The sequence below is a fragment of the Pyxicephalus adspersus genome, chromosome 11 (genome assembly GCF_032062135.1).
Source record: "Pyxicephalus adspersus chromosome 11, UCB_Pads_2.0, whole genome shotgun sequence".
Classification (NCBI taxonomy): domain Eukaryota; kingdom Metazoa; phylum Chordata; class Amphibia; order Anura; family Pyxicephalidae; genus Pyxicephalus; species Pyxicephalus adspersus.
This window is the reverse complement of record NC_092868.1, coordinates 10,383,429-10,409,412: the sequence shown is the minus strand read 5'-3', so window position 1 is coordinate 10,409,412 and position 25,984 is coordinate 10,383,429. Positions and strand designations below refer to the sequence as shown.

Genomic DNA, 25,984 nt, shown 5'->3' with positions numbered 1-25,984 from the left:
GTCTGCAGTCTCTGACCGTCTCCTGTACAAAGTCTGCAGTCTCTGACCGTCTCCTGTACAATGTCTGCAGTCTCTGATCATCACTTAAGCTCCTTCATTGTCCATTCGGAGCCTGTGTGTAGAGAGTGAGCACTTGAAGCAGTGTCACCCCTCAATATAATGATCACACAAGTCACATCTGTGTGTCTGCAATTCAGCTTCATATAATTCCCTCATTTGACATTCTAATATCATAATTCAGGTATCTCCAATAACCCCACACCTTATTATACATCCATAGATATCTCATATAAAAGGTAAAATAATACATGTGGGCCTTGCATGGTGATGACATGTTCTATTCTCTACCAGGGTGAAGGTAACTTGGAGTGATCCCCATTGGCAGTTCAGTGCTGCCACCTAGTGGACATAAAATGGAACTACACCATGGAGTGCCAGCCAATACCGAAACTTGACAGACAGCCATATCTCCCACCGAGAAACCCTGACGCCATTCTAAACCCCCAACACCGTCTCGAATTCCCGCACAACATTGGGGAACATACACCCCAATTCCCACCCTTCATGACTTCCGTCATTTTTGGCTGAACGTCAAACCCTACCCCTTAGAGTCCTGGGCTGCCTGACGTCAGCACGCTGCCGTCGTGGCGGTGGTTGCTATGGAAACCTCAGACTAGATTTTCCTATACGGCATACTTCCTGCTTGTGCCAGATCACTTCCGGTGGGGAAGGTAGGAGAAGGTAAGGTGCATTGAGGGGGGATTTGGGGTGTTTATGTTTGCTGTGACAGCTAGAGAGTCTGACCAGAACCAAGAATTTATCCTTTACAGAGACCCTGTGAATTCTCTATAGAAAACAAAGTGTTGGTTTAGTATATAAGTAATATTACATCTCTGACAGCTCTTGTTTACATAATTTTCCATTGGGTCTCCCTATAATTCGACTTCCTGGTCTGTGGCCTCCTTTCACATGCTGGGGTTCTTTCCTTCAATGCTCCTATGTTCTACAATGGTGTAAGGATCAGTGGGTGTAATATCATTGCAGTCTGTTATGGTGACACGCATGATAATTATATTATAATTATAATTATTCAAAACCAACTTTATTCCTTCATGCACAGAGGACAGTCCATCTACACCTTTCACTGACACGTTTTGCCCCCTACTAGGGAATAAAACCTTACAAGTCTCCCCTAATAGGGGGCGAAACGCATCACCGGGGGAGATAGGTGCAGCATTCTCTTTGCTTGAAGTAATGAAATATTTTGTGGACAGATATTGGATGATCTAGAAAAGGAAAAATAGACGAGGGACATGATTGTGTACCCAGCACAGGTTGTTCAGTGTAAAGCTTTTTTTCCTGAGTAGTTCTGTAAATCTGGCCACACATTGCAATCCGTTTTTGGGGATTTTCCAACCAACAAATCTGTAGTAATAGGACCTACCTGATTGTATAGAAAAGGATTGGATTGTTTTGGCTGGCCGCCATATGACATAGATATTGTAAATCTTAAAGCGGACAGTAATCAGTGGGACTCACTTATCTGCCGTTCCATCAGAGGGCGCCACCACCTTCTTTTTTCCACTTCCTATAAACGATCTTGATTGGCTGTGCCGGGATAGTGTAGCTCTCACGCAGGCACACAGGAGATCATTCATCCCCAATACACGCAAGGGAGGCCGGGATTTCCATTTCACCGGTGAGATCAGGCAGGTAAGATGAGTTATCGCTGAAGGGACATTGCCTGTCTCTTTCTGCAAAACCAGCTGCCTGATCCTTAATTTTGTAAAGTGGGATTTTAGTTCCACTTTATTGAAATTGTGCAATAGCATCTGCCCTCAAAATAGGAACCCATCAAGAGAGGAACACGCAGGCTGCCATTGCTGTCCATCTTCGAATACAGGTAGACCCCTGACCACCTCTGGCCCCTAGGAAATAGTGTTGTCCAATATTGTGACACAATACAATAAAGCAGCCACTTGGTGTATGTAAACAGCCCCCATGCACCTCTTCTGTCACCTAAAACCAACTTTAAATCTTTGAGCACAGAGGATGTTCCATCCATGTCTTTCACTGTTGCGTTTCGCTATATTAATACATTTGGTCCCTAATAGTGGGCACAACGCATCAGTAGGTGACATCGGCAGAGAGTTTTCTTTGCTCAACCATCATGCACCTAGTGAAATGAAGGGAAATTGGTACTCGGCTTTTAAGGCATAACAATCCACTTTACTTATTTCTAAAAACAGAGTTTTTATTTTACATGACAAAAATAGTTTCAAAACAATCTAAAACTTAAATTTGTTGAGGACATGATCTCAATTATTGCTCTACGCAATCTTTCATGGACACTTTCTCAGGAACTTAGTTGAGATCTAAAATTGCATTTTAATTTTACACTGCATACCAATTAGTTTTACTTTAGGAAAGTAATCAAGACAGGAGTAGCAAGTGATCACTATATTGGTAAATACGAGGGGGGTTCAAGAGGCTCTTTGGCATAGACTGTCGCTTCGCCTTTGCAGGGTATGGTGACAGTGCACCTGATCTATTAAAGTTTTCCAAGACTCGAGAAGTTAGACTATCATGGGAAAACCTGGGTGATCCAACAAACCTGGAATTGATCTGGTCCAGGAATAAAAACGTTTGCCAAATAATACCAAATGATTTTTATCAAATCCATTACAGGTTTGCTGGATCACCCAGGTTCTCCTATGATAGTCCATCGTCTCCGGTCTTGGAGAGCTTTAATAAATCAGGCCCAGGGTCTCTTTAGGACTGTCAGTGTTCTCCATAGTTATCAATAAAGCATTTTTGTTTTTTGGTGGTTCACAGTCGCCATGCAGTGCAAAGTTCCAATCTCAGCCAGGGCTCGACTACCTGCACCAAGTTTGTATATTTTCCCTGTACTTTCGTTGGTTTTCCCCGCATCTAAACTACCAGGAAGCTTATTGGCTTTCTCAAAAAATTGGTCTTGGATTTTAGTAGGGACATTAGATTGTCAGCTCCTCTGAGAGAGGGTTTGTTACCTTACTATGGATAATATAATATCATGAAGCTGATTGGTTCCTGTGGGTGATTGGTTTCTCCATCAGACTATATACTTCCTTTGTTCCTTTTATAATTAATATATTTCCTCTGCTATGCTATGTTGATCATAGGGTTAATATTGTACACCGAGCTCTGCCACCCTTACCCTGGCCCTGCCCTATACAGGATACCGGCTCTGAGATCCTGGAATAGTAAATGTGTGATGTCACTGACCTGGCCCTGGCTTTGTATAGATGAAATTCTGAATCTGTAAATCTGTAAATGTATGCGTAAGATACTTGGAATTTTTTACAGCTTGAAAAAGTTTCAACTCGGTTTAATTGCTTTTTATTACATCTGCAGTATGTAGATAAACTGAGTGACTTCAAGAATAACTGCACTTTCTGATAAAGATCACTTAATATTTTTGCCCTGTACCATAACCTAAACTACCCCCCATATTACCCTACCAGTGTATAAGTACTGAGATCTAACAGTTGGTGGTTCTAAAGACTTCTATGGGGTCATCTCTGCTTGCCTTGTGACACAGCCCCATAACAGTCAATGAGGCTGTAATGCACAGGAGCGTCCACTAGGACTCTGAATGTGAGGAAACCACCGGCCATCAGAACTCAATAATTCTACATTTGTGGAGAAGGCGGGTGGACAAGTTTGGATCAAGGAATGGGGCAAATATGATGTGATCTTTAAATCAAAGTAAAATAAATAAAAACCTTATGACTTAAATCTCATAATTTTTATAACATTGTGCATGCGCAGTAATCCATTTACCATCTCAAGCATACGTAGAATGAGCAGCCCATGGCCTACTGGGATTGGGATATGAGTATACCAGGGGGCTGTGGGATTTCCCCTTCAGTCTTTACTGTTGCAGCGGTAAAGATGGAAAGGGAGAGGAATTCCTCGAAAAAAAGTTTTCTGGGACAAATTCCCATTCTAATGCCATTCTAATGTGCAAGAGTTTTGTCAACCCAAACCGACCAATCAAGATAGGTGAAGATGCCAATTCTGGAAGAAAGCAAAATTTACAGCTCTGGCAAGGGAGCTCCGGGACATTTCATCCATGGAGGGAAGGCGAGTATAAGACTTTGGATCTTCCTTAAAGCTGAACTCCAGGCAGATGTATAGGACACAAATGACTGCAGCTCTATTCAATAATACATTGATAAATGTATTTTTTTTATTTCAATCAACCAGTGAAAAGTACCCAAATGTGACTTTTTAGCCTGATGCAGTTTATGTAGAGTCTGGAAGAAGAAGGCAGAACCTTGGAGCCAGTTAGTTGAGCTGCATTCACATGTGCTAACAAGTGATATTCTGAAAGGAGGAGAGAGCAGGGAGAGGATTTCATCAGTCTGCTTCTGCCATTCATTGTCCAATCAGCAGGCTGGAAATGTAGAAAGGACACCACTGCATTCCTTCTACTATCCACAACTGTAACATAAAATAATGTTATCTACTTGGTTGTGTAGCTGAATTGTTTTGGAATCGGCAGAAAAAGCAAATCCTATTGCAGGTAAAACCGCTCCTGTATGTGTGTTTCATCTGCCTGGAGTTCATCTTTGTTCTTCTTTATTCCTCTCACAGGAGGCTCAGTGTTGCCAGAACACCTAAACATGGCGGGCAAGAATGGGGATGTGTTAAATGGAGGAACAGAAGAGGGACCGGCTGGAATTATTAACAAGTAGGCTGATTGCATTATCATTTATTCATCACATAGTTACATCTTGGTATACTTAGTGATCATCGGTATGACCCCTTCATTTCAGCTGACCTATTCACATCAAATCTCTGCCAAATGTCAGAATAACAAAGTGTTGCTGGTAAGGCTTGGACTTATTGCATAATCATTCTGGAACCGAATATTTGTCCTGTTGAAAATGACAAAGGTTTACTCCATAGTACTCGGCAGGCAGCCATTTCTCACTGCTGCTACTACTATTAAGCCAGGTTCTCACTAGCTGTGAGATTGCAGTGCCTTTATCACTTCATCATGCCAGGGAACTGCTGCCTCTCCATGGATGCTACATGTAGCTTCTCCTGGCTGCAGCTCTATAGAGAATGAATGGGGCAGCAGTACTAATACCACTGAAATGTACGGACCCTGATCCTTGAAGAACCATTTCTGCAGTACGAGTGACCAAGTGGCAAGGTGCCAGCTGTGTGGAGCTGCACAGGATCACTCTGTGAATCTGTACTTAGTAAGCAACAGGTTGTAAACCTGTTGTCAGTGAAATACATTTTTTTTAGCCTAGTGGTTGTCAGAGACAGGGTGCACCCCTTCTACAATTGGCTAATAAGATCACTACCCACTGTATGAGCATTCTCTCTGGTGGTGTCAGGGGCTGTAACACAGTTATTATCATTGCAGGCAGGCTTACAGGCTATTGCATAAAAACCGTAAAAGCAGCACCGTAAAAGCAAATATACTCAATCTATTCTTCTTTTAAAGGCTAAAAATTCACATTCATACTACCAGCTACAACAATGTTTCTCATTCAGAGTTCTGTGGAACCCTAGGGTTCCTCCAGAGGTTGCTAGGCGTTCGTTGAGCAATTAAAAATTAGTACCTCTCATGTTAGGTTAACGGATACCAATGATCTTTTTAGCTATCTTTAAGGGTGACATTCTTCATTCTTCCCAATGACCGCAATTTAAGAGGCATTCTTCTTCTGATCATCACACTAATGTACTGTGAGTTATGGATATAGTAATTATAGAAGGGGTTCCCTGAAGACCTGAAAGTTATTTCAAGCGTTTTCCTCATGGTAAAAAGGTCCAGAAACACTGAGCTAAAAGCTCTTCTTCTCTTTATTTGCTTCTTTCTGCTCCTTGGCAGGATATTTCCCAAGATGATCACCCAGAGCACAGCCAAGGACTGGTTTGACAGACGTCGGGCTCACATCCGTCCGTGGAACAACTTTGTTGACCAGAGACGATTCTCTCGGCCACAGAACTTCGGTGATGTGTGTAAACGTGTGACACGGAACATTGAGCACTTCCAGAGCAACTACATCTTCATTTTCATGGGCCTGATCCTCTACTGCATGTAAGTTTACCTTTCAGGTAGTCTTTCTTCATTCTTTTTATATTTATTCTAGGTTGGGGGGGGGGGTAACTCTACCAGAACTGATCCTACTGCTGCAGCCCTCAGGGATTCAATGCCAGCACATCTTTCAGCTTCCAAGTATATTAACTTACTCTCCACTCTTATTCACAGAATCACCAGCCCAATGCTGCTCATTGCCCTGGCTGTTTTCTTTGGAGCCTGTTATATCATTTACCTGAAAACCCTCCAGTCCAAGATGGTTCTGTTTGGTAAGTTGTGCTATAATTTGCATAACCTTGTTCTGTTTAGAATTCCTGCTGCATACCCTGCTTCACCCAGAATTTTGTACAATATTTATCCCATTACAGGCCATGCACCACTATGTGCCAATACCATAATGATTGTCCCATTATGATTTGTTCCTGCATGGAGTGTGCATAAAGCTGCAGAAAACACTGTGATAGATGTGGTAGTGGTAGATTTTTGCAAAATCGGGTGCTATGATCATTCTCGTGCTTTATAAAAACATGCTTTATGGGAATGTAATGCTCTTCACAAGTCCCCTGAAGACACGTATAGGTTAAACGCGTCAGGAGACATTATTCCTATGCACCTTTGCAATTTTTTGGTTAGGGATTCCTCCGCATAGACACATAGTCCAATCTACCATTAAGTTTTTTAATAGGGGTGACCAAGCTGTTTCATTTATGTTACTTAAAGAATTTGTGAATGATTTACTGAATTCACCTCATTTATCTTTATTATTAATATATTTAATTTTGCTGCAAAAAAAAAAAAAAAAGATCTTCTTTTCTTTTTTTTCATATCTTTATACACATTGGGGTTGGCACCCGTCTATGATATTTGGAGGAAGGATGAGGTATCCTTTGTTCCAGATGTTTTACATTCTCATGCTTTGATGGGTCATTCACTGTCTATTTGTTTGGCCCATACTTAATTACACATCATCTGTTTAGCCATGGAGAACAATACCAGTAAAATACTGTGCACTCCTAGGTATAAATGAGCATGTGGCCTAGTCCTTCTCTACCATGTTGTGGGCTCTGAATGGCTTTGTGCTCTCACATGGTGGCAAATAAAGAACTCTATAGCCTGTGCAAGTCACGCAGAACATTGTGGAAGTGAGTTAGGTGACCCATTCACTTAGCCTTGCCTGTGGAAAATTAAGGGTCACTTTAAAAAGAGCTCCTGTTAAAGAAAAGACCTCTGGGTTGTACGTGACAGCAGATACCCATTTTACATAAATATTGTGTGGACATTTCAGAAAATACTTTTTATTTTGAAACAGCCATCCTTTTATGTATCATTTTACTATTTACTTTTCTATCATTACAGGTCGGGAACTAAGCACTGCCAATCAGTATGGTCTGGCTGGGGCTGTTTCCTTCCCCTTCTTCTGGCTCGCTGGGGCTGGAGCTGCTGTATTTTGGGTGCTGGGTAAGAACCTCTGATATCCAACTTGAATGAATAATAATATTGTCCTAAAGCAGGTATTAGACCTATGCTGTTACCTTTGTTATCTAATTAGCTTTATTCAAAATTTCCTCATTTAACTTCTAAGGGCCCATCTGCAGGACTAAGCCCTGTGGATTTATTGTGCCTTTAATGTGATACATAGAGGACAATTTTATGGCTAACAACAGTAATAGAGCCTATAATTATTAGGCTTTAGGCATTTAGGATTAAAGTGAACCTGTTGCTGATTCAAAACAAATTGTTGTCAAAACAATGCAAAGTTTTTCTGGGTCAGTGACAGCTAGGCCATTCTCAAAAGGGTCCAACAACTACAGCTGATGTATTTTTTTGACAATATTTTGCCGTGGGAGAGCTGTCAGTGGTCTTTGCCAGCTATCCCTATCATTTTCTCTTATGGTTCAACAAATATAACCGTTGGAAGTGTTTGTTTTTCCTGTTCTATAAATTGTCAAGGCTAACACTAACACGTCCATAAAAGTCTGCATGTTATCAGCCTGCATCAGTATTTAGGGGCTTTTATTTTTCTATACTTGCTGTTTTTAGGGAAATGTGAAAGTATTGATGAGTTGTACTGCATAATTTTTTCATGTTAAAGCCGCTCTCTCTTCTATATTCACTGTGCAGGTGCCACTCTCGTTATCATCGGCTCTCACGCTTCTTTCCATGAGATTGAGGGAGACTTTGAGGAGCTGCAGATGGAGCCGGTCTAACAAGCTATTCCCGGTGTCCTCGGGAGGCAGCTATGAGACTGTTCTCTTCATTTCTTGCCAATTTATCTTATACCTCCTCTTCCCCCAGTGTATCTCCTCCCTACCTTCCCTGACAAGCACTTTGCAGGCAGCAGCCTTGGCACAGGATCTGGATGGCCAGTAACTGACAGAATACAACGAGGCACTGCTTGATCAAGACCTGCCAAATAAATATTTACACAGTATAGAATAGTTATGTGGATTTGTTTTTCTGGTGGGACATATGAAAGCACTGCAGGAAAGTATAGCAGACAGATTGTCGAGATTGAGATTAGTACACTACTTAGTTTTACTCTTTTCAAAGCAAGTATTCTTCACAAAATGCCCAAACTAATATTTATTAGTCGGAAATCCTCCACCATGTCTTTATCTGATTTAGTTTCACTTAGTTTCTGTGCCCGATATGGCAATTCTTCACCAATTTCCAATTCCCTTGTCCAATGAGTGTGCTGTCACTGACCACCTAGGCAGTCTCTTGGACAATGGGATTATAAGGGCCTAGCTGTGGGAAATGCAAGCCTCATCCACAAAAAGTAAAACTTTATTAAAGAACAGCATGGAAGAAGTGTTTCTGGGTTATCAAGGTAACAGCGAGAATCTTGTGGTGTCTGCTCTTATGCTTTTCCTCAGAATCTCTTAAAAGTACAGGTTTACTTTAAGCAAAATGGAGTTTGGTCATTATGTAAGGATCTGACACATGGCAAGTTTGCTCATGAGGTTGTCAGAGCCTTTTTTTGTTATATGTATCCTTTGTAATATATAATAAACTTCTTTTAAATGTATGGCTTGGTTGTTGGTTATATTTTTATTATTGGAGCACATCGTATTGGCTCAGGGTGCCTTGTCCAACCAGGTGTTGCTGTAGTGCATTTTTTCTAAAACTTTTTAATATAGGGGAAGCCTTAAAATAACTTTCAAGAAACCCCTGCTATAATTACTATATCCACAGCTCACAATATATTAGTGTGGTGGTCAGTAAGAAGAATTCCTCTTAAATTGCTGGCCAGTGAGAAGAATGTTACCCTTACAAATAGCCAAAATGATAATTCATTTCAGGTAAATTGACCTGAGAGGTACAACATGCTCATTGTTCAAGGAACTCCTAGCAAACTCTGGAGGAACCCTGGTTGAGAAACACTTCTGTAGTGCGTCAGTCCAGCCCCTTGCTTTTTTGGGTACCTGTTTGGCATGCAGGAGAGGTACGTTTTACTCTTTTTTTTTTTTTTTTTTTTTTTTTCAAATATACTGAAACCTCATGTTATTAAGATGAAGAACATATGATATGTTTGTAGATCATACTAAGGGAGCGGAACTGTATTGCCATAAATGTTTCACAGTGATTGGGCATTATCACCTTGGTGCAGGAAATGTTACTGGAAAGATCACCAGGTTAAAGTAAAAGTCTAAAAGGGACAAAAAGCAGCCACAACATCTAAGAACTTGTAATCTTCAATATAATACATTTTTGGTTTGGGGTTTAGAAACATTTTAAGAGCTGGCTCCAGCAGTGCTTTGCCATCAGCCATCTTTTAATGCTGAGGTTTTATATTCTAATATTTTTCACCTATTCCAACCTGAGATCAGTTTCCTATCAGTAATTATAAGCCCTGATAAAGGGAGTCATAATTATTGGATTTCCCTTTTTAATTTGTGTTAAAGTCTTTGAATGGTCTCCCCAATAGTTAATGTAGAATCTGTGAGCTGCCAACCAGAGCCTTTGTACCCTTCAGAACAGGTTTTATTCTGACTATTCCTTCTACTTCCATCCTATACAAGAAATTCTTCATCTGCCCCTGCTAAGATTTTACTCCAAATGCTACTTTGTTGGCTGTTATACTAACCTTCTTTTTAAACCCAGAATAATTACAAACATAGGAAAGTTGAGTGAAAAGTCTGCATACTTATTCTAAGCCATTGGGCCTGATTTATTACAGCTCTCCAAGGCTGGAGAGAATACACTTTCATCAGTGAAGCTGGGTTATACAGAAAACCTGGAATGGATCCAGGATTGAAAGCAATTCTTAACAAATAGCAAATGACTTTAACCTCCATGGCGGTATTAACGAGTGTGGATTTGGGTGGATTTTCCATACCAAAAGCGTTAACCCCAAGCCACACTCGGGGTGGAGATTAAAAGTCCTACCTTGTTCCCACATTCCAGCGGCATCCTCCAGCGATGTCTGCGGCGTCCTCCAGCGTTCACATGCCGGGTGACGCAGATGCCGGCCGGGCATTGCAAGGTTATGAAGATGCCCGCCGGCATCGCCAGGGGAAAAAGATGCCGGGCATCTTCGTAACCTTGCAATGCCCGGCCGGCATCTGCATCACCCGGCGTGTGAGCGTTCGGGACACATGGCTAGGGGAAGCAGATGCCGTACGGGTATCTTCTCGCGAGTTCTAGGCCCGAGGGTGGGACCGTTAGGCAGGTAGGCATGACGGGGCAGTAAATTTAAAATGATGAGGATTTTTAAGTGTACATTTAAAATCCTCATTATTATACAGCCGGGGAGGTTAAGGAAATTCATTGCAGGTTTGCTGGATCAACTAGCTTTACTGATAAAAGTGTATCCTATCCAGCCTTGTAATAAATCAGGCCCAATGTCTCAAAATACCAAAGCCAATAGATGAACAGGTGAGTGTAAATAGTGGGCTCCATGTTGGTTGTCATAATGTAAATTAAAATTTTTGTATTGCTCATAGAAGCCAATTAAACCTTCCTTTCATTGTTTTACCTTCTGTGGAAGCATGATAGATCACTCTATTTTGCTCCCAGATTCCCTCACAAAAGAGGTAGAGGGTGACTAGAAGTCCTTTCCCGGCTAGAAGAGATTCCAGGAGTCAAGTGGTCAAAAGAGCTGACAGCTGGCACCTAACAATATTTAACCTTTTCCTGTTCCCTAGGGAAACATCCACTGACTTTTTAAAGTGGAATGTCTGCCATATTTTCAGTTTTAGATGGCACAGGGAAATATATTGTGCACTTTGGGCTTGATTTATTAAAGCTCTCCAAGAATGGAGAAGATAAAATATCATGGGAGAACCTGGAATGGATATGGCCCAGGATTAGAAACATTTGCCAACCAATCGCAAATAACTATCAAGAAATTATTGCTAGATTTTCTGGATCACCCAGGTTCTCCTATATTAATCTATTTTTTCCAGTCTGGGAAAGCTTTAATAAATCAGGACCTTTGTGTTCTGGAGCCCATTGTCACTGTTCTAGAAAGTGAGCAGAAATTAAACATTTTTCAAGTTTCACCAAAAACGGTGGGAGAACCTAACGGGACTCATCCTCCATTTAATGTCCATTTTCCTCCTATTTTGTCTCTAGTACAGAAACAAGAAGCAGAAAAAGTTTTTAATAGATAAACTGCACCATATTTCAGTTCACCCCATTTATAAAAGGGGCTGAAATGATCATCACTTTGAGCATGTGTGCTACTTGTTTGCTTTTTACATTTGCTGTGCTGTTCAGCATATTTATAGTGGTGATCAGGCATCATTTTATTGTCACCAGCTGGTTTTCACTTTGAAAATGAAGAAGGCCATAAGTTACAATGGAGATCAGAGGAGTTTGTTTCAAACACCTTGTCACCATTTATAAGTGGCAACAGGCGACCACAATGTAAATTTAAATGGCTCGGAAATTTGAATTGATGTTTCAAGTGAATGGGGTTTCTAATTACCAATTTAGTAAATACCAGAATCTCTATTCTTCTATTGTAGAAGCTTGTTTACCAAAGAACAAAACCTGCTTCCACTTTCATAAATTGTGATATGAACATGGCAGACAAGTTTGAGTAATTCTAATCCTTTACCACTAGTCATGTACTTGTCTAGCATTGGCTCTTTTTGCAGTAGCTACACCTGTCACAAAATATTTTTGTACCCGTAGCTTTCATTCATCCAGCATCATAAAACAGACAGTTTGCAGTTTTTTGGGGTATTTTTTTTATTATTATTTATTTTTGTAAATCACAGAAAAATGGCAGGAAAACACAAGATAAAAAAAGTCTGACAACCTGACGAAAACTAATGCAAGAGGGGGGTGGAGACACATAACAGACACAAACTGCATTCAACCCCTCCACCTATTAAGAGGTACCAGGGTCACTCTTCAACTTATCAACATCCAGCTCTGGTCCACCCACACACGCCCACACACCTCTCTATTTTATATCACCCGATCTGTGTCCTCCTTTTATTGCTTACTGGCTCTCAGCTACTGCCCCTTCTGTTTTCCGATATGATTTCTCCCCGCTTCCACCAATCTTCTGTTGCCACACAATTGCAGTTAGTCCTCTACCAGCTTCCCGAAATAAGGCAAGGTGTACACGTCCGTCTTTAACCCGTCTATCCTGCTGCAGTTATTACAAGCACAACAGTTGAAGACAGAACGTTGCAAAGAGGACAGCAGCTAATATGCAATGTTACTCCTCTATGCATTTGTCTACCCACGTTCTAGTTTTTATATTTTATTTACATGAGGATATTTGGGACTGCAGACATTTGCGTGAACCAGCCCTACCATTTGCGCTTTGTGGTCTTGGTGCTCCCTACCCATGTTTTCCACCATCGCCCACTGACACCACTCTCAGTCTATGATCCTCCTCTCTGACTACTCAGTCTTGGCTACCTATTTATTCTTTGTGATGTTGTCAAAACTTTTGCCTAATGTAGCTTAGGCCTTACTATTCTTCCAAACAGACCCCCAGCCCTCTCAGTTTCTCTATTGTCCTTTGATCTGTACCTCCACCCTGTGATCATGTTAAGACAGACACTCATCACTCCTTCCTAATACACAGACATCAGGACAAGGTACCTATCACCCTCTTCTAATACACAGACATCAGGACAAGGTACCTATCACCCCCTTCTATTACACAGACATCAGGACGTTTAGCTCTCACCCCCTCCTAATAACAGAGACAAAATACATGTACCTCTCACGCCCATAAAGACCGAGTACATCAGATATGGAGGAATATTAAGTGGGGTGGTTGGGTGAAGGGGGTATTTATTACACAGATGAGACTTCGATATGAGACTCTTCGGGTCTCTCTAGAAGTCGAAGGGCCCTAATAATGCCCCGTAAAGACCCTACGCTGTACACCAGACATTGTTCATGAGGTGTCATGTGACCACAGTACCGGTGCCCTCGCAAATCCCCGGATTTACCCTATAGCTGATGAAGCAACACATTACTGGTATATGTATGTAGAGCGGTGTGTTCAGAAGCCTTTGGCAGCATAGAGGTTGTTAGGAAGAGAGTTTATACAGCCCTCCCCCCTTAATTCAATGGTTTCTCCACTTTTCCTTCCCATTCTTTGTCCTGGCATTCCAATACCAGATTTCCCAAGAGTGAAGAGCATAAAATCCATATTAATATCCATCCAATATGTTTTAGACCCTCCACTCATTCACCATCTCTGTTACAATCTTCTCTCTCCCCCTCCTTTATAATAAAACATTAGAAGCAAATAATAAAAAAAAGAAAAAAAATCCTGGTTCTATTTATATTTATATATAATATATATTTATATATATATTTATAATTTTACAGAAAAAAAGTGGGGGAGAGAAATGACTTGGAAAAAAAAACCAACATGGAATCTGGAACAGAAGGCTTGGCAGGTGGGAGTCATGGCAGCTTTTTTAATTCTTAGAATCCGGTGGAGTTTGTTGCTGTTTAATTTGGGTATAATTTTTTTATTATGTTTTTGTTGTGTTTTTTTTCTTCGTTTTGGGGAGGGGGATTCGGAGGTTGGAGAGGGTCCAGGTCTGGGAGATGCATCTCTGCGAATTTAATAATAAGATTCTTTTTCTACCCAACCTGGAAGAGAAAAACACAATAAAGCACATCATTAACAGATCATTATTTTAGAACAAGAGAAGATTCCCATATTTATTGATCTTTCCATTCAAGAGAGACCACTTGACCAAATCCAATGGTATTTATCAATATGCATGGCTGCCATGGAATCTAGGAGCATCAAAGACATTCATTTGGCTTCTGGATTTAAAGACTAAAAAAACTTTATGGCCAACAGGTTGGGACCACCAATCATTATACCTTTATCACATTGTTATATAGTTGGTCAGATTTAAAAAAAAAGACATCAAGTTCAAACAAATGGGTTGTTGGACAAGCCATTCCAAAATCATAGCCATTAATATTGAGTTTGCCCTCCACAGTGGGATGTTTTTGGTCTTAAAGGAGCATTTTAAGGTCAGTTGCTGATGTTGGATGAGAAGACCTGGCTTCAAATCTGTATTTCAATACATCCTAAAGGTGTTCACAATATTATTGAGGTCAAAGCCATGTGTGGACTATTCAATTTTATTCATTTCTTTTTCCTTTTTACCCTACAGCCTGCCTGGACAATGAAGGAGAAGCAGCATAAGGCCATTCCCATGCTCTCTCCTCCTGGGTGCATGTTCAGTGTTGGACTTGTGTACAAAGCAATAGGGTCTGACTGTCTGAGAGTGCTTTTGGGAGGCTTTTAATAATATTGTCAGCTTTAAATAATTGTATATAAAATGTGAACACACAGCCCAGCCCACGTGCCGCACTGACTTACCTCCTGGGTGTCGCCTAAGGATAAGTTTCCGGATCTCATCATATATAAAGATGAGGAAGCTGTATGGGAAGGCACAGAACCACCAGCTGGGCCTGGAAGAAGATAAAAAAGCAGCTTAGTACTCTGGATATCAGTTTAAAGAAGTAATGCTTATTTAAGGAATTTAAATATTCTGTTCTATTATTTATACTACAACAGGCTTGAACTGGTATTATAGACCCAGCATGATGACCTAATTTATAGCACTCCTCCCGTGCAGCACTAGGGTCCAAGTTGGAATCTCTACTAGGACCCTATCTGCAAGGAACTTTGGTATGGGTTTTCTCCTATATTCTAAAAACATACTGTTAGGTTAATTGGAGTTCTTCCTGAGTCTGGTCTTTGACTGTAATAGGGATTGTGAGTTACTCTGGAAGCATTGGCCAGATGTAAATGTAAAACCTGGAAATTTCCTTCATCATATAAAGATTACCTCTCTCTATTTGGTTACATTTTGGGACAAAATAGGGAATGGAAATTACACCGATGGGGAAAAAATTAAATTTATAAACTGAAAACTAAAAAGACATTTTCTTATAATTTTAGTAAGATCTAAGGAGCCCAAACAGGGCAGAGAAAAGCCAGTAATGCCTGGAGTCTCCCTGCAGCTATTACTGACTTGCAGTGCATTATTTTGCACCATGTCTCTGTATGGAGATGATCATCTTGGTAGAAGCAGGGCTTTACTTTCCAATGTTGGAGCCTCCAGCAAGGAAAACAGTGAGCAGCATTGTAGTGACCCCATCAAACCTTACTCTCAGGGCAGACTATCAGAGGCAGAAATAAAGCTATGGGGCTGTAGACACAATAGTGCCTTGGCTCACTTATATACCAGGATGTTCACTGCTTCAAGATGTATTTTAGACTAAGCTTTTTCAAGGACATAAAGCTTTGCTGACTTCAGTTCTACAATTGTGTCAAAGGAATCATTTTTACGTTTCATTGAAGATGATTGGGTATTTTGTTCAGTTCACTAAGCTAAGTAAATGATCCTTTGCAGAGTAAAGTATGAAACACTTCTAATGATGTCCAGGCATTTTAAGATGGAGATTAGCAACAGCAGCCTACAGATATTTCTAGCATACATTCCTTTTACTATCAATAAAGCACAATTCAGTACATGAAGATTAAGTTCCCTTAGGCGATAAACTGGCATTTGATGAAATATTGACCGTACTTTTCTGGATGACAAAGAAATGCCTCAACCACTACAATCACAGGTAAAGATGGCATGTCATGGAAGAAACACAGATGTAGCCACTGTTGGTCAGGCATTCTAAAAAACTAGGTGCATTACTGTCATTGCAGAACATTTCCCTTCAATGCTTGGAGACACAAAAAGCTAGAAGAATGTCAACAATGGTGTCTCAAATATCTGACAGGTGACAGGTTCACTTTAATTTGATACCCATGTTCTCAGGTGCAGTCATTTTAGGTTTAGGCACACAGCTATTGCACACATATGGAGAAATGGTTTGTACTGTGCAATATTTTCCTATACGGATAAAAGAAAGAACTGTGAATCTTTAGCATGGGATCAGCTGGCCCTTTCCCGGTAGGGGTTGAAGAGATTTTTATGGGGTAAAGTGTGCCAGGGGGAAATTGGTGGGTGTATCACGTCCTAAAGGAGTAGGTATATTGTGATTCAGCTGTAATATTTTTTGGCACTTGCTTCTCTTGTGATTCTAAGCATCCGCATGACATCTCTGAGCTACAAAGGAAGTTGATGCTGAAGGAGATTCCTGTGCCTGGTGCTATGATTGCAGATTTGAAAGTGAAACAGACAGATAACATCCAACCGCTGTCAATGACTGCAAATCTTTCTCTAATCTGAATATCTATTATCTAAGTGTTTGCATTTAGGGCCACCAGACCAGCAAAGTATAAGGTTACCAATGATGTGCTCATTAGATTTAATCAGTATGGCACAAATTAGTTATGAGATCAAATTACATCCTAACTTTGTGATTCCCTGCAGCTGATCTGCAAATATTTGGGAATATTAGCAAACTGCTACATGAAAGACTTACTTAAGTGGATACATTCTCAGCGCAATATCCATTCCAGGGCAATATGACAAGAAAGCTGCTAATGCTGTTTCTTCAAAAAGACCAAAAATGAGGATTTTGTTCCTGTAATGCAAACGAGGCAAAAAAGCAGGGTTATCAGAATGGGAAATCACACACATACAATATATGGCACCATTTCAGTCTAGAAGCCAGAAATAAATTTGTAAAACAGTCCAATAAAAAAAATCAAGTGTTTCTACTATTTATCCAAGGCAACAGTACATTATATGAAGTACAGACCTGCCCAAAGTCCTTACCCCCTCACTCTTTTAATTGGTTCCCCAAAAATCTACATATAGATTGGAGTCAAATCAAGGCATCACCAGCATTCCTGCACTTGAATTTTAATCTCTGGTAAATATTAAGGAAGAATGCGACACATCTAAAGGGATTCGATATTGGGACTGATCATGTTAATCTATGTCAACCCTCCAAGTGCATTGAAAATCCACAATTAATATGTGCAGATGGAAGCAGGTGTTTTTCTCTCCACAAAGCTGAAATTTTATCCAAGGGAACTGGAATTGTTTATGTGTGTTCTCTTACTTCATGCCCTGCTGGAATACTGAGTTTCTCCTGGTCTTACAGATGATGACATCAGCCCATTGTACAACCACAATACTGACGAAGAAGGCCGTGTGACAAGTGAATTCCACAATCTTGCGCTGCTCATATGTCTAAAGCACAAACAGAGAAGGAAAGAAGTGACACTATAAAATAAAAAAACAGGAAACTATATTTTAAGTTTAGGCTATACCACGTATACAATCAGAACTTGCCAGTGCCCATAAATTCCTAGGAAGTCACAACTCACCCATTGCTGGCCATAGCTGTCTTCCAAGTCATTAACTGTCCTGTCATCCCAGTTTAACCGAATGCCCACCAAGTGAGATGGCAAGAAACCGTTTTCTGCCAGTATGACGAAGTAGGAGAAAAAGCCACCAAGAGCCTGGATCATACCTATAGTTTGGGAGAGAGAGTTAAAGATAACAAATAGGAAGACACCTCAGGAGATAAAGTTTTATCTATGATCTGGAATGAGGCCTCACCAATCTGCCCGTATGCCATGCTGATCAATCGTTCATTCACCAGTTTGTCTGTACGAGGGTTTCTTGGCTGTCTTTTCATAATGTCACTCTCAGCTGCTTCATAGGCCAGTGAAATAGCAGGAACCTGGAGAAGGAGATGAAGCAAGGCACATTATACAGTCAGATTCATGTCAGGTTGTATTCAAAACAATTTGAACAGATCACAAGTCAATTTGGCCGGTTACGGAGCTTTGAATTAGACCAAAATGAATGATAAGACTATTGATCTGCCATTATTTAATCCAGCATCTGTATTTATTGAAAGGTACATGTCAGGCAAATTCCTCATAAAGTGCTATGTATGGGACTTCTTGTTTTCTCCCCTAGAACCAGTACTAATTGCTCCAATGATCATTTTATTTTCACATAATATTAAGTGCATCTGACATGAGGAAAAAAGGGAGCGGTAGCTGGCTTCATCTGAGAGGGATGTCAGGTAAAAAACAGGTGTTTTTAACAGTAGGGGTCAGCACTTAAGCTTTCATTGGCTAACTGATCCTGGAACTTCATTTGTTTCTGTGCAGCAAATATTCTTCATTCCACTTTCATCAATAATCCCCTGTGTGTCCCCTGGGTGTACTCACCATGTCAGTACCCAGATCAATGCACAGGATGGTGATGGTGCCCAAAGGCAGCGGGATGTTGGCCATAATGAAAAGCAGGAAGGGGGTGATTTCTGGGATGTTACTGGTCAGGGTGTAGGCAATTGACTTCTTCAGGTTGTCAAAGATAAGGCGACCTGTTGGTTAGTGGACAGTGTCACACAACGTCAGTCTACATGGGTGCAGCACCAAGCTATACAGAATGTAATTAAAATTTTACAAATTGGTTCCTTACCCTCCTCAACACCAGTGACAATTGAAGCAAAGTTATCATCCAGTAGAATCATGTCAGCAGCCTGTTTGGAGACATCAGAGCCAGCAATGCCCATAGCTACCCCAATGTCAGCCTTTTTCAGGGCAGGGGAGTCATTGACACCATCACCAGTCACAGCCACAATAGCGCCCTAAACAGAGAAAATATTCGAGTCAATCAAATTGAGGAAACTTAAAAGGATTAAAAAGAATTAAAGGAACATTTATACATGCAATATATAATCGCTGGTCAGTGTTCTCCCCTGCCCCTTTTAGTTGGGTGATTCACCCAACACTTTTCAGTAACCACCCACCCAAGCTGAAAAGTTAGGTCCCATTATGGGGGCCACCACCAGCCTAAAGCTTCTTCCCACCCACCTTAAAGGAAAAAATACCGAGGAGAATACTGACATCTATTGTCATTTAATGCCATAAAAATGACCTTCCTGTTTTATTTTGCAGCCAATAAAAAACGTTCTTTGCCTGGCAATCATGACAATGGTAGTTTATATACTTAGCAATATTACTAATCCCCTTAATCTGATGGAATGGTGAAGTTTCAGATTGTCATATTGCAACACTCAGACTGATTATATGATGATAATAAAAAAATGATGCTAAATTTTAAGCCATTTAGCCTGTGATCTTGCCGCGAATGTTGCCAATACAACCCATGGCTTTGGTGCAATGTATTTTTTCTAAACCTATGCCATAAGATGTCAAATGTCCAAATTGTTTGTATTTCACAGTTTTTTTTATTGCTGCTGTCAAGCTTTTTTAAGCTGGTCAGTAGAATGGGTGGGAAAGGCCATACCTGTCGCTGGCAACCTTCCACGATGATCAGCTTCTGTTGGGGAGATGTGCGGGCAAAGACAATCTCTGTGTGGTTCTGAAGGATCTCATCAATTTGCTCGGCGCTCATGTCTTTCAGGTCTGTGCCATGAATTACACAAGCCTTGGCATCCCTAGCAAGTAAAGAAAATATAAACAATTATGACAATAAAGGACAGGTGTTTTGTAAACTACATGGCTACACATCTGTAAACACACCTATATGAGTAAATGTAATAAAGCCCCTCTTTTGAAGCTATTCACTGGAAGTCTTTTCACAAGAATTTGAGGGTTTCTGAGGGACATTGGGCTCCTCAAAATAATACTTGTGAGGAGTTCCTCCATAATAAGCCCATGAAACCATGTCCTTGTGGAGCTGGCTTTGTGCCCTCAGCATCATGATACTGGAACAGAAAATAAACTTTCCCAAACTGCTATATTTTATAAGGGCACAATCTTCTAAAATGTCTTTGTATGTTGTAGCATTAACAGTACACATGAAACACTTAATAATTGTAGTGTTTTCCACATATTGGTGGTCATATAAGGTGTCATGTTTAGGAGACTATGGACATTTGGACATATGGTGTATAAATGCAGCACAAATTCATGGAAGCTTTCTGCCTTTAGTCAATGGTTTAGTCTAACCATGATGGTATACTAATTATGGACCAATACCCTAGGGAACATGTCCAGTACCTTGTTGATATAATTTTGCAATGAAGTCAGGCTGTTCTAAAGTCAAAAGTGAGTCCCAGGATAGGTACATATAGTGGTCATTTATGGTACACAGACAAGTTAATTTAATATTGGTTTTATCATTAAATGTTTGATTATAACAAACAGAGGGCACGTTGGAAATAACTGAAGAGAGCCTACAAGTTTTTATTTGGCAGGACTTTAAGCATCAAATATGAATTCCTTTTTTCAGCTGTAGTAATATTCTGAACATACTGGGTCAAAAAAAACAGATTTGGAGAGCAAATTATGTATTTGTGTAATGCTTGTATTACCATAACTAATAATTTATAAGCATGTCATGAACATCAGAATTTTAATACACAGTCAATATCCACCCCACTACCGAAAGTGATATCAAGGTATTCCGTAGATGCTGAAGGGTGAATCTAACTGGCAGGTTTGTATATCTCTTGGGCACTCCATTAGAAGGAACTATTGGAATGGTTTTTGTGACCATTATGATGGGTAGCTGGAACATAAAATGGTTGATAGGAACACCCAAAACTTCTTGATGGCAGAAACAGTGGGTCACAGCAAACCCAGTGTATCAAGATTTAGAAAGCCTCTCTCAGTTTATCTGGCTCCAGTTACAATTTCAATTTGGCGTCTAATTATACTGATCCTATAATGTTTATACTATAAAGGTTTATACCAATCCTCCTAATTTTAGTATATTATATGAGATTTTGGAAAAGTAGTGGGGCTGTAATTATATGGATAATTTCATCATTATCCATTTACACTGGCTGATTTCATCTTCTTGCCTTACCTGGGATTAACCTGGGAGACTGGGATGTTGAGTCTGGCTGCAATGTCCTCCACTGTCTCGTTACCCTCTGAGATAATGCCTACACCCTTGGCGATGGCCTTTGCTGTGATTGGATGATCTCCAGTTACCATGATGACCTGAAAAAATAATTATTAAATAAATAAGCATGAGTCAAAACAGGGAATCTTCTACTGCATAATGTTTTTTTTATCATCCTTCTCCGCTTACCTTGATACCTGCACTTCTGCACTTTCCTACAGCATCGGGCACTGCTGCTCTGGGAGGGTCAATCATAGACATCAGCCCTACAAAGCACAGGTTCTCAGTGCTGAAATTAAGGTCCTCGGTATCAAAAGCAAAACCCTTTGGATGCAGCTCCTCTGGGAAATAGTAGTGGCAAAACCCTGGTGGAAGAAAAATAATTGAAATGTAGGCCTAATAATCATTAATAAAGGATGAGTTCCCCTGACAAAACACAATTTATCAAGGGGTACTAGCCATGGGAAAGATGGTCATTCTCAACTCAACAATAGAGGTCCAGGAGGGGGCCTCTTCTTTTTTGTAGGGTCCTTGGTAATATATTAGGTGAGCAAAGTCTGTGCAGAACACCTGCTTAATATAATATATAAAAAAATATTTTACAGACTTCTGCACAACAATCAAAAACTTGCGGTAGGGCAGCAATGTTTTTCTTAGTTCCTATTGATTCTGATTAAAGAATAGTGGATTCTAGTTTAGAGGACATTTGTGATAAGATTTTCAAGATTCAATAAAGTATTCCCCTTGCACCCAACATTACAGAATTATTACAAAATTAGAACTAGGATTAGAAGATTCGGTGGCAAACAAGGACAGTTTTATACTTTTATTAACTTGGTTCCTTTTTCCAGTCCCCTCATTGTTAAATGTCTTCTCACCTAATACTCTCTCGCCAAGTCCACCCAACTCCAGGTACGCATTCTGGAAGGCCTCTCTCAACTCATCGTCCAATGGTTGCTCTTTGCCTTGGATCAAGATGGTGGAGCAGACATCCAGAATCCTTTCTGGAGCTCCCTTCATTACCAGAAAATAGCGGTTATCATTGGGGTCCTCTGTCTCATGGATTGACAGCTGTTGATGAAGAAATGACAATAAGCAGAAGAAATCTTAAAAAAACATTTTTCTGAGAGGTGTGGCTGGTATCCAGTTCTGCTAGCATAAAACCATTGCAGTTCGAGGACCAGAAACATATCTATCACTTAAAAAACAGTTTTCCAAGCAAGAACTGGTCATACATCATAACAGATACAAGAACTAGGAACAGATACAAGGATACACAACTTCATTTGGGCTCTATTTTTAAAACAGGGAATCAAGTTTGAGGCAATGACAGATTCCCTGTTTTATAAATAGAGCCCAATAAGAGATAATGGAGACAGTCTGGTATGCCTATGCAACAATCAAAATACAAATGGCTAATTGTAGCAGTAAATCAGAAATGTTCATGTATAGTATGGCTTCCTTGAAGTAAATTTGAACTGGTTACTATGGATTTTTGAACTATACACTATCCCCCTAGTACCATTTATTGCATATAGCCATAAGTGATCTGGAAACACAATTTTAGTGACATGCCAAAGCCTTTATGTATTACAATCAGCTGCATTTCTTGCTGCAAAACTCTCAGATATTTTCCTATATATATTCTTGAAAACTTTTACAAATCCTCCGGTATTGACTATATTTATGTTTGGCTACAACAAAATGAAAGCTGTAACTTTAAGGACAACTTTGCCATATCAAGGCTGTACACTCCAGGCATGAATGGGTTATTCCCGAGCAACCTCCAGTAACAGTGGTTCGGGACAGTCAAGGGAGACAATGGAGAGTTAAAAAGCTTTTATGTTATTATGAAATGAATGTTAAGAAGGATCAGGCTGGGATCCCACAGCAGCTGGGACTAATCTAGGAACAGAGAGATTGACAAAGGCAGGGCAGGAGGGTGAGGGGCAGAGCGGATGACCAATGGAGAAATGCCGGTGAGGAAGTTCAGGTGGACAGAAATAATACTGCAGTGAAAGCAGCATGGAACATTTGTGAAGACAAGCAATGCATAACAACCACTCAACAACTACAGTGATCAATCATCTTTTATGTTGCAAATATTGGGGACAAAGTTATGCACTGACTCAAAGAATGCAAAAAACACTGCGATTGTTTTTGGCTAGTTGCAGATATAATTTAGATATGTTCTGTTCACAAAAAACTGGATCCCCTTTTAAAATACCAACTAACTGAATAAAAGTGAGCATAGCCTTTCATAGGGCAGATTTCCTGATGATAATATTGGTAGCTCATGCCTGAATAATGCGTGTTGAAGGAGCCACTGGTAGACTAATAGCCCACATGGCAAGTTGGCAATTTAGATCAAAATTTTGAGATGAGGACAATGGATTGTAACCCCATAACTGGAAGTTTCTAAACAAACACCTTCATGTCAGGATCAACAATTAATATTTAAATTAAAGCTGCAGATTTTGATATAATAGGAAAGGATTTCTGAATTAGTTTTAACATGTTTATGATATTTAAGAGTTTGGGTTTATATCTACTCAGTAGTGCTCTGTGGATGTGCATGCCCATTTGCATTAGTTGCTTCTGGCCATAGCCTGCCTCCACTTCTTTTGTGTAGATCAACCCTTTACCTATTGAAAGGAATATTACTAAGTAATTAACACAACTAATGTATTGGGGAAAGAAAAGGAAAATGATATTGCTGATCATGAATTCTCTCCAATTTAAGTCAAACTACACAAAGGCATGTTTATTACACATGCAATTGCCAACACAAACCAATTTTCAGCTTTCAAAGCAGTGGAAAGATGTTTTCTAATTGGCCGATATTGGCTGTTACAAGTAAACTGAAACATACCTGGAAAGTGCAAGCTGGCCATATAATGATAATATTAATAATAATATAAAAGCTATGTGAACTCTAATGACAAACTTTTCTTACTTTCTTCCTTTTGGTGTCTTAGATATACAATTGAAAATGTCAATGTTAATGTCAGAAATTTAGCACTGTCTTGTGTCCTATTGCTCTCACCTGGTACTTATTGGTGGAATTGAAAGGAATCTCTGCCACTTTCTTGTTCTTCTCCCTCATGGCCTTAACCGATCCGCAGGACAGCTCAATACATTTCAGGAGAGCTGATTCGGAGGCATCACCTGCCACATCCCTCTGGGAAACAGAAATTTACCCTGTTACTTAAGGAACCTGATATGCCCTTGCATATTACCACACAGTGAGGCCGATATACAGACACATACACAGTAAGCGTGACATACGACAGCAGCCACACACAGTGACACAATGCTACACAGCTCCTGTCGATGTGCTAACGTCACACACCTTCAGAACGGGGATGTTGTCATTTCCTGCTTTGAAGACAGCTCGGTTGCACAAGGAGGCAATCCTGGCCAAGGCCACCCAAGTGGGGGAACTCTTATCGAATGAGGCACCTGAGATAGGAGACAAGGTAAAAATTAGAGAGGGAACTGGTAAGGTGGGGGTAAAGAGATTGCAAAGTTGAAGGGTTTAAAGTTGCGTAATCCTCCCAGACCTGACTGGTCCTCTGTGGTGTCTGCCTCGTGGATCTGGTTATCGAACCACATGTGAGCTACCGTCATACGGTTTTGTGTCAGTGTTCCCGTCTTATCAGAGCAGATGGTTGACGTAGACCCCAAGGTTTCTACAGCTTCCAAGTTCTTCACCAGGCAGTTTTTGCGTGCCATACGTTTGGCTGTTAGGGTTAGACATACCTGTGAATGTAGGACAAAATAGTTATGGCTCCCACTCAGAAAAGGTGGTTCCTGATATTAATCTATTGATCTCATTCCCATTACCACCTTAAAGGGTGGATCAGCTCAGGGGACTTTTGCCCTAGCGTTTGCCTTAAGTAAGTCTGCAAGTAATGCTGAACCTCTGATGAAATCCCTGAAATTCAATGACCCACTTACCCCCCAATTCATTCAACATTGAGAAAAAAAGTTGCCTTTGGATACCTTTTCTGTTACTATTCAAATGGTCATCTACTATCTTCTGGGTACAGTCTATTGTTTTATATTGATTACTATAATATTTTATAATATTTTTTATAAATTGATTTATGTTACTCACAGTGACAGTGGCCAAAAGTCCCTCTGGTACGTTGGCCACAATGATTCCAATGAGAAAGATGACAGCCTCCAACCATGAGTAACCCAAGATAAGTGAGAGGATGAAGAAGGTGAGGCCCAGGAACACGGCCACACCAGTAATCAGATGGATAAAGTGCTCAATTTCCTTAGCAATTGGGGTCTTCCCAACTTCCAAACCAGAAGCTAGAGTGGCAATACGACCCATCACAGTTCTGTCTCCTGTGGCGATGACCACTCCACGGGCTGTCCCTGAAATGTAATAAAAATTCAGAAACTGTTATATCCCCTTCATCCATGGCAGATGAATATCTTGTGGTAGTAGTATTAGGTCCTCATCAATAAAGTGGACATATAAGTAATCTCCACAGTTTAGTTTGGTCAACTTGGTCATGCATGTAGGAACTTCTTTATCATTAATGTTATTGTGTTTGTAGACACCTATCCCTTTACAATGACCTAGACCTGCAGTGGGGAGCATTGAGAACTC

At 40.3% G+C, this 25,984-nt stretch overlaps 2 protein-coding genes across 3 annotated transcripts in view; one reads left to right on the top strand and one right to left on the bottom strand.

Annotated features, from left to right (window-relative positions):
• RABAC1 (Rab acceptor 1) overlaps nucleotides 1-9,128 on the top strand; it is an 11,748-nt gene extending 2,620 nt beyond the window's left edge. Inside the window, exons 1-6 of one of the 2 annotated variants that reach the window (XM_072425980.1) lie at nucleotides 613-741; nucleotides 4,639-4,735; nucleotides 5,891-6,100; nucleotides 6,272-6,369; nucleotides 7,457-7,558; nucleotides 8,222-9,128. In XM_072425980.1, the coding sequence (XP_072282081.1) occupies nucleotides 4,668-4,735; nucleotides 5,891-6,100; nucleotides 6,272-6,369; nucleotides 7,457-7,558; nucleotides 8,222-8,307 (564 nt within the window). In that variant the 5' untranslated portion in view covers nucleotides 613-741; nucleotides 4,639-4,667 and the 3' untranslated portion in view covers nucleotides 8,308-9,128. Of the gene's footprint in view, nucleotides 1-612; nucleotides 742-4,638; nucleotides 4,736-5,890; nucleotides 6,101-6,271; nucleotides 6,370-7,456; nucleotides 7,559-8,221 lie in introns of those variants that run through there. The other variant, XM_072425979.1, reaches the window with a different exon arrangement.
• A 3,152-nt stretch (nucleotides 9,129-12,280) lies between these two features.
• Nucleotides 12,281-25,984, bottom strand: part of ATP1A3 (ATPase Na+/K+ transporting subunit alpha 3) — a 44,153-nt gene continuing 30,449 nt past the window's right edge. Inside the window, exons 8-23 of the mRNA XM_072425550.1 lie at nucleotides 25,478-25,746; nucleotides 24,921-25,119; nucleotides 24,710-24,819; nucleotides 24,404-24,538; nucleotides 22,236-22,428; nucleotides 21,547-21,722; nucleotides 21,319-21,455; nucleotides 19,792-19,942; nucleotides 18,961-19,129; nucleotides 18,708-18,862; nucleotides 18,085-18,208; nucleotides 17,850-17,995; nucleotides 17,582-17,712; nucleotides 16,997-17,098; nucleotides 14,928-15,019; nucleotides 12,281-14,179 (exon numbers count right to left, since the gene is read on the bottom strand). Coding sequence (XP_072281651.1) covers nucleotides 14,151-14,179; nucleotides 14,928-15,019; nucleotides 16,997-17,098; nucleotides 17,582-17,712; nucleotides 17,850-17,995; nucleotides 18,085-18,208; nucleotides 18,708-18,862; nucleotides 18,961-19,129; nucleotides 19,792-19,942; nucleotides 21,319-21,455; nucleotides 21,547-21,722; nucleotides 22,236-22,428; nucleotides 24,404-24,538; nucleotides 24,710-24,819; nucleotides 24,921-25,119; nucleotides 25,478-25,746 — 2,318 coding nt within the window. The 3' untranslated portion in view covers nucleotides 12,281-14,150. The remainder of the gene's footprint in view (nucleotides 14,180-14,927; nucleotides 15,020-16,996; nucleotides 17,099-17,581; nucleotides 17,713-17,849; nucleotides 17,996-18,084; nucleotides 18,209-18,707; nucleotides 18,863-18,960; nucleotides 19,130-19,791; nucleotides 19,943-21,318; nucleotides 21,456-21,546; nucleotides 21,723-22,235; nucleotides 22,429-24,403; nucleotides 24,539-24,709; nucleotides 24,820-24,920; nucleotides 25,120-25,477; nucleotides 25,747-25,984) is intronic.